At 28.8% G+C, this 19049-nt stretch overlaps 1 protein-coding gene across 1 annotated transcript in view; it reads right to left on the reverse strand.

The window, feature by feature from the left end:
* LOC113367356 (endophilin-A-like) overlaps positions 1-13888 on the reverse strand; it is a 58044-nt gene extending 44156 nt beyond the window's left edge. The window contains exons 1-2 of the mRNA XM_026608968.1: positions 13674-13888; positions 2233-2301 (exon numbers count right to left, since the gene is read on the reverse strand). Coding sequence (XP_026464753.1) covers positions 2233-2277 — 45 coding nt within the window. The 5' untranslated portion in view covers positions 2278-2301; positions 13674-13888. The remainder of the gene's footprint in view (positions 1-2232; positions 2302-13673) is intronic.
* Positions 13889-19049: the final 5161 nt, after the last annotated feature.

Raw genomic sequence — 19049 nt, forward strand, 5'->3', positions numbered from 1 at the left:
AAAAAATTACGAACAAGCAACGACGAGTGAGCAGGTGCGTTATCGTGGTGACAGCCATGAATTGTTTTTCCATAAATCGGAGCGTTTTTTTCGGATTGCTTCACGCAAACGTCGCATCACTTCAAGGTAATACTCCTTATTAACCGTACGACCTTGTGGTAAGAACTCTTGATGCACTATGCCGTTATAATCAAAGAAAACAGTAAGCAAAACCTTGACATTCGATCGAACTTGACGTGCTTTTTTCGGTCTTGGCTCACCTAGGCTCTTCCATTGGGACGATTGGGCTTTGGTTTCGACATCATAACCGTACACCCATGTTTCATCACCAGTTATGACCCTTTCAAGTAAACTTGGATCGTTGTTGACGTCATTTAACAGCTCTTGAGCGATGTTCATGCGATTGCTTTTTTGGTCAAAATTTAGCAGTTTTGGAATGAATTTTGCTGCCACTCGTTTCATGCCCAAAACATTTGAAAAAATGTTATGACATGAGCCAATTGATATGCCAACTTCATCAGCAACTTCTCTAATTGTGATTCGGCGATCATTCATAACCATTTTTTCCACTTCTTTCACATTTTCATCGTTTGTTGACGTGCTGGGTCGACCGGAGCGTTCGTCATCTTCAACGTCTTCGCGGCCATCTTGGAAACGCTTATACCACTCGTAAACACTTGTTTTTTTCATAGCAGACTCACCATAGGCTTTTTGTAACATTTCACACACTTTGTTACACTTTATTTCATTTTTTACGCAAAATTTAATACAAATTCTTTGACTTTTCAATTCTTCCATTGTAAAAATCGCCGAGCTCAGAAAAACACGTCGAACCTTAGCGACTACCACAGACAAAGTAAACAGTGAATATAGCTGAAAATTTCATCATACTTTAGGGGCATGTATACCAACACAATAAAAAAAAAATTTTGACAATCAGACACTCCAGACCCGCGAAATTTAAAAATTCCGGGTACTTTTTGAACACACCTCGTATATACCTAATCAAAAACAACGATATTAACTACATGATTTGTGGAAGCGTTATTATAATATTGATACAGTAATAATACAGTATCATCAGCCGTAATAGAATATATCAGCCATTTACCCACTTAACATATTAAAATTAATTACGTGTGCACCAACATAGGTAGGTACTCTAATCACTTTAGCGCCAAAACAAAGCTGTACTACATGTTCGATAGGAAATTATTCCAAAATTATTAGAGTTTATAGGTTATCACAACAGTGGTAATCGAATATCACTTCCAAAAAGCACTGTATGATACAAATTAGTTTGAAGTTCAGTAATTAGTACTTCACCGAACATAATGGACTGAAAGTTGTGATTGAAATATTAACATGTAATATAATATATGTTCTCGAATTTCCTTACTCCCAGGGACTCAAATGCTTCCAAATTGATAAAAAAAAAATCTATGAAGGTTTTAGCTTTAATATCAACTTTAAGATAGTCTGCACCCCAACCAAAGCTTCTATGAAAATAACATAGGTAAAATTCCATTTGTTTCATAATTTAATCATAAATAAAAAAAAATACAATTAAAATTTGATATATTTCATACAATAAGTATTTACTTAGGAAGAAGAACCAAGAAAAAGAAACTTTGGTTGAAGTAGGGACTATGTTAATAGAGTTAATAGTTAAGAGCTAAAATTTTCAGAGATTTTTTTATCAATCATAACATCCATATTAAGGACCACCCTTAATTAATTATTATGAAAATATTATCGATCTATTAATCAAGTGCTGGAAAATCCAGTGTTTATGAATTGTTAATACATAATGCATAATATAGATTTTTAGTAAACACGCTTGAATAGTCGAGAAGTATCACATTTTTAAAGATGAAATATTTTTTATAAGAAAAAAATAATTATATATATATATATATATATATATATATATATATAGATATACACACGTGTGTGTGTATTTAAGTAGGTAGGTGAAATCTCTTATGTGTGTCTTTGAAGGTTTATATTATTAGCAAAAAAATCTAAAAGATACTAATATTTCTCAATGGCTATGAATCTGAATGAATAAACATTTGATAATAATTTCATTCAATATTTAATTCCATTCTGGGCATTGCAACTACTCTGCATTCAATATTTGTTCTTTCAATGCATGATTATGAAAATTAGATAAAATGAGTTTTGACACGAGACGGTGAACTAAAAAGTAAGTAAAAGATTTAATTTTACCTGATTGCATTTATTAATTTGTTTCTTGAGTCCTGCAAAAGCCATGTTAATTTATAAGTCTGTCTGCGCCTGTAAAAAAAATAAAGTTTAGCATATACAGAAAAAGTTTGCAATTTAAAAAAACTTATTGAAACCATTAGCACGTATAAAAATTATTAAGCAATAATAGTGAAACAACACAAATTTTCTTCGGTTAATAAAAAATCGCTGTCAAAAAACAGCGAGAAAACACAATTCAAATTGAATTAAAAAAATTTAAAATTAATAAAATTTTGAATTTTAGAATAAAATAATTTACCATATGTTGTTGAACAGAGGTCTATTACAAGTTGTAACATGCATTTAAAGAATCATTAAGTGGAAATGATTATTGTCTTCAGTTAATACGAAATAAAATTGTTTTAAGTTATCCTAATGTGTTTTATTGATCCATATCCAATTTGGACAATTCTTTTCGCATGTGTCACAACACAACGTATGCGAATCGAATATGACATAAGACATTATTTATTAGTTCGACATTTCCAAAATAAATAAATCCAATTAATAACTTATAACGAAATGATAAATATTATATAAAAAATCCTATTTTCTAGTAAACGTAAAACTCGCCTGCATAAATTTCAACTGTGTTGTATTATCTATTTTTTTACTCTCATAAAAATGCACATACGACAAAACGAGAACAATTTAAACTTAATAAAATATATTTGAATTTTTATGAAAGACAGCGAAATTTCTATAAGCTGCAATAACGTGCGATGTTTCTGCAATAAATTTCCTCCATAAAAATATCATAAAATAGAATGGCGCATATATATAACCGATGCAATAAAATAGAATTTTGAACTCTCTAATAATGAAATCGAAAACGAATATTTTTGTATCTTAACATTTTAAAACTTTGTTAACATTTTGATTTTTGATACAAAACTATTTATGAATTTGTTCTATGCATTTATGAAATACAATATCAAAACAATTTAAACAGCGGTGTGAACAAATCATTATTTTCAGAAATTATGATTCCAACTGTTTGGGAAATAAGATGAAAAGTATTTTTTGAAAAATATCCATTTGGTTTCTTAAGTGCAACGAATGATTAAAAAAAATCATTACGGTGGAGGAAAACAAACATAGCCTGCTGTAGATTAAATTATATGATTTTTAATAGAAATTTGGATAATATAATTGTTAATCATATATTTTTAGCCCATCCAAATAAAATAGTTACACAACTGCTTGAAGTACCACATTCCAGGAGACTCAAGCGAAAGTCACCAATGGATAATATCCTAATCTAGCAAATTGTTTAATTGAACAATTTCTATATTTTTTATAGTAAATCATCAAAATAAGTTAGTTAATTTAATGTTTTTTGTAGTATTATTATATTATTATTTATTATTATTATCTATTATTATAATTACTATTTTCGTTATTATCTTTATTTTTTCTTATTTAGTTTATTATTTTTAGTTTATATAGATTAGCATAGCAGCTCATAGAATGTAATTACTGTTCTGAATGCTGTATAATAATAAATGAATAATATATATATATATATATATATATATATATATATATATATATATATATATATATATTCGGGTGGTCCTTAAAATGGTCATTTTCGAATTTCCTTGCTCCCAGGGGCTCAAATGGTTCTAAATAGATAAAAAACAATTCTCTGAAAGTTTTAGCTCTTAATATTAACGTTTAGATAGAGCGCAATTCAATCAAAGTTTTGTATGGAAATAGCATGAAAAATTTTTCAAAAATTTAAAAATGTTTTTCAGATGTAATTTAGCGAATAAATGAATGAATAAAACTCATTCATTTGTCGCTATGTTATACCTAAAACATTTTTTTTAAATTTTCAAAATTTTTCCCATGCTCTTTCCATACGAAGTTTGATTAAATTGCGCTCTATCTAAACGTTAATATTAAGAGCTAAAACTTTCAGAGAATTGTTTTTTATCTATTTGGAACCATTTGAGCCCCTGGGAGCAAAGAAATTCGAAAATTACCATTTTAAGGACCACCCTAATATATATATATACGAATTAGATTCAGTATTATATTTACTCAAAAATATTAAACGATTTTCATCTTTCTTAATTTCAAAAAAATAATGTGAATAAATTTTATTATTTTCCAAAACTTCATTCTCGACTTAGTTGATTTCTGAGACAATAACATCAATGAATTAGAATGATTCGTCTTTGGTTATTAGTCTAGGCATGTACAGAGCAGTTTCGCAGTAGAAAGTGCAAATTGTAATTTAAGGATCAAAAATGACTATTAGGCATTTGCATTTTAAAGAATTTAACGATATACAGTAACACCCCGGTTAACGCTGTTTCGGCTTAGCGCTCTTTTATTTTAACCCAAGTTTTGAAGGAGTAAATGTGGAACAAATAATTCAAAGAGCAGCGCAGTTTTTCTAATAATAAGCTCAAGAAATTACCTGAACATGAACATGAACTTTCGATAGCGCTTGTAAAAAGGAGTTTGTCTACTATAACTGAAATAATGGATCAAAAGTCATTGAAAATAATCCGATTTTTGATAGGGGCTCAAGAGTAAGGGCGTGGTGTTAGAGATGCTTTATCTTTTTATGAAGAACTTTTAAGAACATAACACAAAAGAATAGACAAGCAACATTAGATGCTTTTATCACAAAAAGGCAGAACATTGAAAACGCGGAAGGCTAACTACATATGACTGACAAATAATTTTTTTCACATAAATTTCACTTGTTTTTAAAGAATATTCGTTGTTATTTATATTTTGTTTTCATTTTTGCGAGAAATAATAATGTGGTATTAATTCGGACTTTAAGAAATAAATTTTTGCCTTTATTTTTATTTAAAAAAACATACTTTTTAAATTTAATACCTAACCAATTTCTAAGCCATCTTTCCCTAACCCTAATATTTCCATGTAAAGATAATCTCGTTTAGCGCTGTTTCGCATTACGCTCTACTTTTATAGAACGTATCCCCCGCATATTAAGCTGGGTGTTACTTATTATAATTTCAATAATAAATTCTTCTCTTAAAACCAATTTGTAAAGTTCAGTACCAGTATTGAAACTTTAGGTCACTCTTATTTGAAATTAAAATTTATCTATTAAAATAAAATTTTGTAATATTTACCTTTATCTACAAGCAAAAAAATATAATTCACAAATTTAACCTCTTTATATATTCAGATGGTTTAATTAACGATCACCATTATACAAATCTCACACTTAATTAGTATACTGAAAGTTACCTAACAACAAATGTTAACATTTAAATGTATGTCAATTAATGAAGAAATTATAAATATCGCAATAATTTGAATATCTAGTTTAAATCCATTGTTTTCATAAATACTGTAAATGATAATTATGAGTAATGAATAAAATATGCTGGAATTGAAGAATGTTTAATTATAAGTTCTACAGGCTATAGATCGCACTGCCGAATGAATAATAGCATGAATAATATCGCAATTAATTAATGTTTTATCATTATTTTGTAAACACAGTTAGTTATTTATATTACTATAATTGCACAGATAATTTTTAATCTGAATATATTATTATATATATTTAAAAATTCTATATATTTTATAATTGTTTGTACTTAATAATGAAAACACAGAATTATCTGTACGGCCACGGTATGTAGGTATAAAATAGCCAGATGTAAATTTAACAAATATTAACTATATTTTATTTTGTTCACTGAATTCCATGTGATGACTTAATAATAGTAATAAAGGATGGGATTCCAAATTAAATCAACCGAAATACTAAGAAAAAAGTTTAAAGATAAAGATTTCTTTTAGAATCTCTTCTTAGAAACCGCCTAATTAACTTCCAGTAGAGTAAGTTATATCAATTGCGAATAAATCAAAAATGAAATGTAATTTCTGATTCTGGTCATTTTGGCATACTTTATAAATAGAGTATTTATGAGTGATGTATGATTGTATATAGTATTTATTTAATGTTTTCAACCAACCGATTTGAAAGGTTCAAATAACATTCAATTTATACTAATGATATAAAGAAAGATTAAGTATTGGAGAAGGTACCAGTCGTTCGAGAAAGGTGAAGAAAATGCGATAATGGATACTCTGAGAAAACCGATCAACCCATAAAAACGATTTAAAATAACGTTTTCTTCGTGTTGTCTGTCAAACCGTCATAATTTTGTCTTATAATAAACTTGATTCTTGTTAAAAAATTGTTGAATTGCCGTATCAAAATTGAAAATGTTCAAAGCAAACTTTTATATTTCAAAGAAAATTCAACAAACATAAAATTGTCAGACAAACGATTTTTACGACTGGAGTAAATTGTTGAACTCTTTTTATTAGCTGTAATAAAAATCAATTTCTTTAATTCAATTCAAGGTTTCATAAGATCAATGCCTTTATTACAAATAGGAAATAAAAATAATAAAAAAATTCTCAAACTTCACAAAAAACAAGAAATTGGATGGAAATTTTTCAGAAACCATATAAATTATTTTAAGAAACTGCCCGAATGAGAAGTTTATGTTTTCATCAAAAAATCCGATTCGCTAATTTTTTGTTTTCTCGACGTTTCAAGCCACCACGTTTCAGTCATGAGACCAAATTTGGAAAAAGTATATGTGTGTGTATGTGTGTTCGTGTATGTGAACAGATTTTTTGCCGTAAATCGACGTTTTCTCAAAAACAATTCGACCGATTTCAAAAATTTAAAAGCCATTCGATGTATCTAGATGAGGACTAGCGTTTCTGAGTTTCATCGACGTTTGCTCAAAAACGCCTGAACTGATTTCAGAAATTTAAAAGCCATTCGATGTAACTCAATGAGGACAATCGTTTGTCAGTTTTGTGTGACGATCTGCCGAGCCGTTTCTTTGTAATTTGGAGAAAAGTGTTAAGCTTTTCGTCCACATTTAAGCTCATACTACCGAATCGATTTTAAAAAATCAAAAACTGTTCGAAAGATATTAGTTGGCAATGATACGGATTAGTTTTAGGTAAAAATCTATCGAGCCATTTTCTTGTAATTAACTGTTGAAAAAAAAATGTAAGCCAATTTTTATGAAACTTTTTTTGGCGATATATATCATGGTCTTATAAAACTTACTGAAATATTACGGCTTTACGACAAGTAGTTTAATTTTAAAAATTCATCAAAGTTTGAGAAAATGAGTAGGGTAGGGCGGGGCTAGTTGAGCAAATTTTCACTTAAACGGATGTAGCACCTCAAAGAAAAGTCTCAATAAATTGCTATACGGCTTAATGGATTTGTTGTTTATCGCTTAACAAAAGTGTTAATACTATTTTTTGGTAATAAGTAAAATTTAAAAGCTACAGCTGTTTAAATGCAAAAAGTCAAGTATGCTCAATGCACCCCATAGGTGGGGCAAGTTGAGCACTAAGAAAGTATAATGAAATCATAGGTTCAATATCGATTAGTGATGAAATAAAATAAGTTTTTAATAACCAGTTCTATATTTATAGTCTTTATTGACAGAGAAAACAACACTTATAGTAATTTGCTTTGAATAATTAACGAAAAGTAGAATCAACAGAACAATATCGTATCTTAGGAATTATTTTACCATTATATTCATTATTTTTGTTTAAAATCATTATTTCTTTATATTATTACTCATAGACAGCTTAAATCTTAAAAATAATAATCAATTTCTGGAAGTTAATGATAGTTGTCTTAGTGACAGAACAAGTTTAGCAACTATGCTCAACTAACCCCAACTCGGAATTTCAAAATAAAAGTGAGTTTATAAAAAAACCGTGAGAATTATACCCAGAATCTCTGTGCATATTAAAAGTACTATAATTATATTGAAGAATAACATTTACCTGATTAAAATTAAATAACATTTGACTAAACCAGACGAAAACTCGTGATGAATTACGTTTTTACTTTTTGGTCTCAAAATAAACAAAACGCCCGTGAGCCTCACTCATTTGTCCAGCGGCTACTAGCGATCGCGGGATATTTATTTCTCCCTAATCTCTATATTTCCGCCATATGATGCCTAAACGGACGGTGAATAGTTTTCGAGATATTTCGATTGCTCAACTTGCCCCTATGCTCAACTAGCCCCGCCCTACCCTACTTTTTTGACAATTAAAATTAGATTAAAATTAGATGATATACTAGATATAACGATATAGTACTTGATCTTAATGAACATACTAAACCATTGAAGTCCTGCGAAAACTGTTTCAATTATAAAAATTGTTGATTTGTGAAAATTTACTTTTAGAAAATACTCCGAGTTAACGTGTTCGTTAGTATTAAAATATGTGTAATAAAGCGGAATACTTTTAATCAATCATAAATTAATTTATTTTTTATTGATTAAGTCGATTTATTTACACATATCGGGAAGTTCATGTAACTTGCCTCAAGGCAAAATATCAATACCAACTAGTTTTAAATGTTATAATCACAAAAAGTTTCAAACTTTCCATTTTCACAAAAAAAAATTCAAATTGAATTTTTCCCGTAGTTGCAATTCCTACAATTTTCACAGTAAAAAATTTAAAAAAAATCATAGAATAATAAATTTACTATAAATCTGAAAAGATTAAATTAATTTTTTTTCAAATCTTTCCAAACCTGAATATATCCGAATATATGAATAATATGAATCTGAACTTAAAAATAATCGAAAACAAACGCAAATAATGAATAATAGTTTCAGAATAAAATAAACCATTTAGACTTTTTTTGAGTTTAAATTTAATCAATATAAAAATGAAAGTCTCATAAAGTCGCCATAATTATTTCATTAAGTAAATTTATATTTTAAATATATTTAATAAGTACTTTATGTTTAAATAAAAATATATAAAGTTTATTAAAAGGTATTAAATTTCGTTGATCTATCGTTTTTAACGATGAATAATATTCGTGAAATATTAGGTCCTAAGTAAATAGTTTATAGAGAAGAGATGAGAATATTGGTTTACTAAAGCTTACGAACGTATGAAATTTTTATATTTTTGCAAACTATTTAAAATTTTGATCAATAATTACCCGCTTAAATTTGTAATGTTTATTAGCTTTTATTTAGAAAATTGAAAGTTTCAGCTATTTGACGCCATAAGGTCCCAATGGTGTACTCTACAATTATTTTGTATTATTATTAAACCTAATGTGCATAAAATACAAATGTTGGCAATTACTTTATATTGTAAAATCATGTTCTATGTTCAGATCATGTTGACCTTCGTACAAGTCACTTTCAAGACATCAAGTTATATCAAGACGTCATTCATTCATTCGTAAGCGAAGGCATTTTTATTTCTTATATTTGATTATGCAAGTGATTTTTTTTATAAAAAGTAGTAAAAAAAATAGCGCAAACTTATTTGTTGCCTCAAAATTCACATATAGTTGAAAGTCTAATACTTGCCTACATATCACAGCTAAGATAATAGAATTATGCAATATTTGTTTATATTTGCAGATTCTTTTAAGTATTTATACTACATGTAAGGTGTTAACTGATTTTGGAATGCTAATAACTGTCCACTAATCGACAGTGTTTAAAAAACTACGTTTCAAGAAATGTACTAATTAACGATTTTAAAATATTTTGATTTTAACCAGCATCTTTAATTTATAAATTTATTGATCGACAGCAATCTTTCTTAGCGATCTCGAGATTATAATTGTTTATCAGTGTGTTTTGCAGGTAACTTTGTAACTTCATGTGCACGCAAGAATTGTTTTAATCAATTGTTCGACATGACTTGCAAAGATCAGGTTGATCAGAACCTATTGTTTATTTTGTAACAAATTATACAGAGCGGTCATTCTTCCTTGATTTCAGGTACATATAAATAAAATATATATATATATATATACATATATAATATTTTCAATACACTTCAGAGAAGATGCAACCAATCTTCTGAAGATTGGAAAATTGTTGCATTTGCTGTGCAAGTTAACTTTCATAAAGATGGTAATTTGTTCATAAATCAGGCTAATACGAATTAATAGATTATTTTATTACATTTACAATAAAAAATGTATCAAAATGCGCAGACGGTTTACTTGTTTTCCATCAAATATATTGGAACAGAATGTATTGTCGTTAACCTTCTATGAGCCGACTTTTCATTTAGGGGGCGTCCATTAATCACGTGAGGTTTTTAGGGGGAGGGGGGGTTTGACAAAAAATCACGAAATATCACGAGAGGGAGGGGGGGTATGGTAAGATATCACGTGTATTTATTTTTAACTGACTTTTTATAAAAAATTCAAACATTTTCAAAAAAAGAATCAAAATTTTAGTTTTTTCACGTACTAAAAATACACGTGATGTTTGGTGGGGGAGGGGGGGTAATTTTGAATATCACCAAGTATCACCAAGGGGGAGGGGGGGTCCAAAAATCCGCAAAAACTAGCTCACGTGATTAATGGACGCCCCCTTACATCTACAAAAAAATATGGAAACAATAAGTAATTTTAAACTTAAATATGCAAATGAAAAACTGTTTAATTTTTTTTTGTATCAATAAATTATGTGACTTTCAAGTCACAGCAGCCTATAATGTTCGCAATTGTGTGTATGGAAATGTTATTTCAGGTTGAAAAGCCCAGCAAAGGTAATGAATATTGATATTGGTTGTCTTAGCAATGTTATAGAATAAAGATTTACAAAAAAGCCATATGATAAAATATCAAAAAAATTGAATTGTAACCTGAAAGTTAGGCGAGTCCACAGAGGGTTAAAATAAAAAATTATTGTATTATTTCGAATAAAGATCATACTCAGGAATTACTCATATATTGCAATAGAAGTTCTTATTCGCGCTTCCTATATACGCGTTTTCGTTTTCTATATTCGCGGCTAAAAATTTCGTTATTTGCGGATTCCAATATGTATCAAACCCAAAATCCTTTGTAAATGCAGTCATAGTGTAGATATTATGTAATTTAGTATATGGCTAATGTACTAGCTTATAAAGCCAATAAAAATAATAATAAAAAAAAAATGCAGTCATTTTGAACTAATAAATAAATCTTAGATATAAGCCGCCTCCGTTGCCTTGACCGTCTTCGCCGCTATTGGTGTTTTTTGAATGTAAACCAATACAACCTTATTTATTACTCGATGATTAATGTAGATTTTTGACTCAAAATCGACATGAAATCCACATTCCCAGCCCATTGAAGAAGAGCAATTCACTTCAATTGCTTCTACAAGCATAGAAACGTGACATTTAATTTGAAAAATCTTACAAAATCTTGAAAAATATTGTTAGTGAAGAATTAAAAATGAAGTGTGCGATTTTTATATAGGCATTAATCCGTATATGGAAACTGTTATTTTTAAAAGGCAAACTAGCTGTAAGTGGAATTCTGTCTTAAGGCAATTAAGGCATCGTGCCTTAAGGCAAATTGCTGGAACTTCCCGTAAGAAAAATTATTATTTTTTAAAAACAATTAACATTTTTGAAAAAATTTTACTTCGAAAAAATAAGATTTTTCAGAAACTATAAATTGGACAAAAAATTCTTTTTTTTTGAAAAAAAAATTTTGTTCTTTAATCTTTATTTTGACATATTTTGGAAGATCTGAACTTTTTTCAAAGCAATCGTACTGCTTTAATTGCATAGAGACAAAATATGAAGCGCGTAAGCGCCGCGTCGCTGTCTAACGGATAAACATTCGTATGGAACCCATAGGAATGTGAACAAAATTTATACTTATTGTTAAAACCTCTATAAAATATCTGATAGTTTGATGTGCATATGTCTAATGATCATTGTTGACCGCCAAATGGCATTTTTTTACTTTTTTCATTCCTTCATGAAAATTTGATCTCATCTTGTCAATACAAGTAAAATGTTTTTTGAGTTCTCTTAAAACTGAGTTACCGTTTTCGGCACTTTTTGCCCCGTATCTTCGGAACGGCGAGACCTGCCTTCGCCAAAAACTAATCAGCACGTCTCCTTACGAATGAATACAAATCGAATGTTTTTTTGAATTATTAAAATCGCTTCATCCGTGTTCCCGAAATCGTCGACAAAAAATTGTATCCGCACACACATACATCCATTTTTTCTAAGGTATGCCAAAATATTCAGAAACCTTTAAAACGTCGAGAAATGCAAAAATTTTCATTTTCGATTTTTTTGCGATTACTATAACTTGCCCTACGGGAAGTTAATTACTGATGTGACTGAGTATCAGTTTGAATTAAAGAAGCAATATTACAAAGTTCTTCAAATCATTGCCTTAGCCTCAACAAAATTAATCAAAATTTGTACAAAAACTATAATTAAAAATGATATTAGTCTTATATATTTCTGAGAACTATTATGTGATATGCGATATCTTAAGTATAACAGATATCATATTAAAATTAGTTGGTAATAAGTTTAGTACCACAACTAACATTAATATAAAACTTTTATGAATTGACTTTATTTTAATTAATATAAAGTATTATATTAATGTTAGATTTGATACTAAACTTATTACTTACTAATTAAACTAGTTTTAATATGGGATATGTTACACTTAAAATATTACATATTAAATAATAGTTCTAAACAATACTTATTTTTCTTTATTCGGTGACACCTTGTAATGTATCCCCTACAATTCCATATAAAATGTCATCCTGTATTTGCGGATTTATTCATTATTTGCGGATTATTTAGTCACCTTGGAACGTATCTCTATGATTCCATATAAAATGCCATCCTGTATTTGCGGATTCTTTATTCACGGATTTTTTACGGAACGTATCCCCCGCGAATAAGGAAGTTTTACTGTATTTACAATTTATAATTCTATTGAATGCATACCTGATTTAGATTAATCACATAAAAACACATTTTTTAGATCGATAAAACTACACAGATCATACAAATCATAATTTCAAGTTCATGAAAGCATTCTTTGCTACATTCCTTGAATTCATCTTCTTTTATAAAATTTGAAATTACCTAATTAAATACCAAATAACTATTTTATTATATACAATTTTGTTATTTTATAGCGATTAAATTACTTAAATTTCATGTATTCACTTATTTTGAATAATAACGTTGAATTAATGAATCATAAATTTTACTAACATTATCTTAATATGACAGTGAAAATTCCAGCATATTCAATTCAAATATTTGGCATTCATTATTTCATAGGTACGCTATGCAAATAAAAATTCGCAAATATAAATATATTCAATATATTTATATTTGCAAATATCCATTTATAAACCTATGGTTGTAAAATTATTGCTAGTCAACATGTGAGGCTACCGTATCTGGCTTTAAATTTAACCTTCAATTGGAAGCAACATTAATTCAAGTGTCACCTATTACTAACAGCAATAATAATTCTCAAGCATCAGTACAGTAAGGATAAAAACAGAAATCTTAAAAATTACCGTCTGTATGTGTCGCTCAATGATGAGACGAATTGATCACAACGTTTTAAATCACACTATATCTCTTACACTCACTGTCATCACATCAGTGATCATCACAAAATATTCAACGGGTTTTCCACAAATTACACACAGAATGTTTAAAAACAAACAATACACTTGTTTTGACTAGTTATGCAAAGTGTAATTATTGAATTTACGTTATACCGACGCACAGTATCGTTGTTCTAAGACTGAGCGCGAGTAGAACAAATTCAAATCTCTGCAAGTGGTGGGAAAGCGAGGATAGAATATAGTAATAGCGCATGCGTTCGCACTCATGAAGATCGGCTGTGTTGCGCCCAGTGGCGGATCCAGGGGGGGGGTCACGGGGGTCATGACCCCCCCCTGAGCCTGTTTTAGGACATTGATAAAACAGTAATTCAACACTAATTAATGTATTTTGTTACCAAACTCATGTTATAACTTGAATATTTAACTTATTATTAGATCTTCTAATCGTATTGCGAATATATATTCTATACATAATTTTGAATTAGGTATTACAGTTTGAAAAAAAAATTTTATTCAAAAATTAAAAAATTAAACTAATTGAGAGTGACCCTTAGGCATGAACTTTCTGTAATCCCTAACATCTGTAAAATAGACAACTTATTATATAAATAATGACTGATTTAGAGAAGCATACCTAATACTGTAAACCATTTTGAAGTGAGAAACTAATGCATTTTTTTTAATATAGTAGTTATTTTTTAACCGAAGAAGAAGTTTATGTTTTCTTCAAAAAATCTAATTCACTAATTTTATGTTTTTTTGACGTTTCAAGCCAATTCTGATTTTGCATTCAAATCTAATGAGACCAAATTTGGAAAAAGTGTGTATGTGTGTGTGTGAACAGATTTCTTGCCGTAAATCGACGTTTTCTCAAAAACGGCGGGACCGATTTCAAAAATTTAAAAGCCATTCGATGCACCTCGTTGAGGAGTATTGTTTGTCAGTTTTGTGCAAAGTTTCTTTATAAATAGCAGAAGAGTGATAAGATTTTTGTCAACATTTTAGCCCGCAATTTTGAATCGACAATTCAAAAACCGTTCGAAAGATATTGGTTGGGAATTTTTCGACAATTTATATGATTTTCTTTTGACGGTAGATACCATAGTCTTATAGATCACACTAAAATATTACGGTCCTATGACAAGTCGTTTAATTTAAAAAATTCGTCAAATTTTGCAAAATCGTTTTTTTGGCGTTTGTCAAAATTAAACCTTTCATCGACGTTTGCTCAAAAACGCGTGAACCGATTTCAGATATTTAAAAGCCAATCGATGTATTTTGATGTGGATTACCTTTTCTCAGTTTTGTGCGACGATCGGCCGAGCAGTTTCATAGTAATTTGGATAAAAGTGTTAAACTTTTCGCCCACATTTAAGCTCATACTACCGAATCGATTTTAAAAATCAAAAACTGTTCGAAATTTATTAGTTGGGAATGATACTGATTAGTTTTAGGTGAAAATCTACCAAGTCGTTTTCTTGTATTTGGTTGTTGAAAAAAAAAATTAAGCCAATTTTTATGAAACTTTTTTGGCGATATATATCATGGTCTTATACAACTTACTGAATTTTTACGGCTTTACGACAAGTAGTTTAGTTTCAAAAATTCATCAGAGTTTGAGAAAATGAGTAGTTTTTTGACGTTTGTTAAAATTAAAATTAAACGATTTACTTGGTACAACGATAAAGTACTTGTTCTTAATGAGCATACTAAACCATTAAAATCCTACGGAAACTGGTTCAATTATAAAAATTGTTGATTTTTGAATAATTGCTTTTAGAAAATACAACGTGTTAACGTGTTCTTTCGTGTTCAATTATGTATAATAAATGCACTCGAAATACTTTTAATCATTCATAAATTAATTTATTTTTATTGATTATTTTTATTGATTTTTATTATTAAGTCGATTATTTACACATTTCGGGAAGTTCATGTAACTTGCCTCAAGGCAAAATACCAATACCAACTAATTGAAAAATGGTTTAAACATTATACATTGGTGGAAAACGAACACATATAAAATAAGAAGCCAAATACATATATATGATGAATTTTCCAAATGTGCGGCCAAATAATCCAAACTTTAATTATCATAAGTAAACCACTTGTCGCAGGCCTTAATATTGTTTAGTTTAGTATGTTCATTTAGAGCAGAATCTCTATCGCCATGCAAAGTTTCACTAAAATCACAAAAAAAATAACGATCTATTATGAAAAAGAAACGATTTGACCGATCTTCGCCAAAAACCATTTATTAAAACGGTTAAGAATTTTTGACAAAAACATGGACGATAATTTTTGCACTTTTCTGCCAATAGTAAAGAATCGGATCAACCAATTGACTCACAAAACTAACCAACGCAAGCGCTTATCCAGTTTCATTTTATAGTAATAATTTTAACATCGGTTCAGACGAGAAAACGTCGAGGTAAGGTCAGATTTTGAACCACGTCGAAGACGCAGATTATTTTAATAAAAATACATATATATATATATATATATATATATATATATTGAATGGTAGAGTCTTGGATTTGTGTATATTTTGTAGAGTTTCGAACAAGAATCCAAAAATAATACAAAATAAAAAACAAGAAAAGTTTTTAAAAAAAACAATTTCTTTATTTAATTATTTGTTTATTGTCGACGTTTCGGAACTAGGTACGTTCCATCTTCAGGACATCTGTCAAGAAACATGATCTTGATGAGATTTTTGCAAACAATATGTTTAGGAAAAGAAAATAGATTTTTCTTAAATAATGAATTAAATTGTAAAAAATATAATAATGTACAGAAATATGATAATATGTTCAAAATAAAAATGATAAAAAATAAATGAGTGGATTATCAAAACAGGATATTAAACATAATAGAAAATTTTTTTTTTTTTTTGAAAGTTATGGAAATTTTTTAAGAAAAGGTTAATGACAAAGTTGAATTAATTACCTGTATGTTTGAATATTTGTTAGCACTTTTTCACTAAACAAGCTTTTTTAACAAAAATGATTTTGTGAGTTAATTTTCCGCCGAATAATTAGATTTTGTAAATCAAAATTACTAAAAAACTTTGTCTTTTTTAAAATTATTATTTGAAAACACAAATAATATTGTTCTCTGGATGTTGTTCGATTGGTTTACGAAAATTAACTAAATGAAACTGGTGTGCCCTTTGTAACACGTGTAAACACTTGAACGAGAGATGTGAGATTGTATGTGTGTGTTTTTATATGTCAGGGTGTGAATACTTAAATTGTTGATCTTAAAAGGAAGTCGATTCTTGTTCGAAACTCTACAAAATATATATATATATATATATATATATATATATATATATATAAGATAAGGAGGGTCCAAATTACCTACGAGAAATTATATTGTGAAAACTAACAAAAAATAAGACACATCAAACAAAAAACTATCTGACTATGTTTAGTACATCTCCCAGCTAATTCATCACTGTAGAAATGTGTTTTTTGCTGTTTTTCAAAAATTTGTCGCTTGTTTTTTTTTTCCCCATAGTCGCGGTAAAATCGGACGGCGAGAGGACAAACAATCCAATGTATTATTTTTAATTTTAATGGAATTTAACGAAATAATTGCTACATTATTCAACCAATGCAAAATATAAATTTTATGGATAAATGTTTTACAAAGGTAACTCAGTATATTGATTTGATATTTTGTCCAAAATATTCATCAGCAGAGTTGGAATAAATATTTATTTAGGTTATCTCCTGTAAAAATGCTTTTTTAAAAGTCGTAAGAATCAATGTGATGGCTGGTTGTACAATTTTTCCCTCTACTTTCAAATATTGTTGTTAAGAAATCTTTAACTTCACTTGTTTTTGAGATATCGGTGGTAGACCTTTCTACCTGCGGATCTTTAAGCCCCGCTCTATCTTATATATATATATATATATATATTAAATTTGTTACATACTAAAAACCTTTCAATTATGACCCCCCCCTGACGCCGAAGCTGGATCCGCCACTGACTTTCGCTTCATCACGATTCTGTCTCATTTTGGCGAAAGAATATTAGAACAACGTGAAATGATCCCCCAGTGGCGTTCGACTTAAAACGCGGAAGACTTGAGCAATACGAATTCTAATGAGATTTCACGTTTGTAGAGAATTATATGATATAATTCATCGGGTGGTTCGTAAAGTAATCCCTGGTAAAGCGAACACAATCTAAACTACTTAGAATGATGGCCCCCAGGTATGTAAGCAATAAAACTTTGCACAATGATTATAATGTGCTCAATATGTAAAGATTTTTCAAGAACAAGATCCAATAATTATCATCCAAAACTAGAAAATCACCAAAATTCACTAGTTGCTCTGCTACTATTCTTAAACCAGAACTTAAAAGTCTTAAAAAATTATAGACAATTAATTTGATCCAGTAATTTGTATCTAATAGTAATTACCCGCTTGTTATTAATATTTTTTTTAATTCCCAACAAACGGCTTAACGGTTTATATATATGCATTTGTTTACATGCAATTTGACTTGTTTGCATAAAATGTCTAATTGACTTAATTCTGATTAATGCCCTTTGAAGAGATTTACAGCTTAATGCACTTTAATAATTTTGTTTTGGTACAGGAAGTTCCAGCAAATTGCCTTAAGGTACGATGCCAAGCGCGACCACTAGTTGGCATTAAATTTGTTCAATTATTAGAATCAATATTTAGAAAGATATCGGTTAATTTTGTTTCTGGGTTGGCTATCATTTTGAGCAATTAATAAATGTTTATTACTTTCAGTTATTATATACCGACTACCAGTAATAAACATTTGTTAATTGCTTAAAATGATGGCCAACCCAGAAACAAAATTAACCCGTATCTTCCTAAATATTGGTTGAAAAAAATTTAATGCCAACTAGTGGTGGCGCTTGGCATCGTATTTTAAGGCAAATTGCTGGAACTTCCTGTACCAAAACAAAATTATTAAAAAAAAACTATGCAAAACTTTGAAAAAATTAAATTTTTGAAAAAAATGACTTTTTTGAAAAATTTTATTTTTTTTATATTCAGTTTTTTTTATATTTTGATTTTTTTTTAGAATTTTGAACATTTTTTTAAGCAATCGCGCTGCATAGCTGATTTGGAGTAGAAATATCAAAGCGCGTAAGCGCCGCGTAATCGTCTAATGCGTAAACATTGGTACGGAACCTATATAAATGTATACACTTATTATTATCATCTTCATAAAGTATCTGATAATACGATGTGATGTACATATGTCTAATGTTCATTTCTGACCGCCAAATGGCATTGTTTTTTACTTTTTTTTATTGAATCACCGGA

The sequence above is a fragment of the Ctenocephalides felis genome, unplaced genomic scaffold (assembly GCF_003426905.1).
Source record: "Ctenocephalides felis isolate EL2017-DRISC unplaced genomic scaffold, ASM342690v1 CF-g0.4_SCAFFOLD_01170, whole genome shotgun sequence".
NCBI lineage: Eukaryota > Metazoa > Arthropoda > Insecta > Siphonaptera > Pulicidae > Ctenocephalides > Ctenocephalides felis.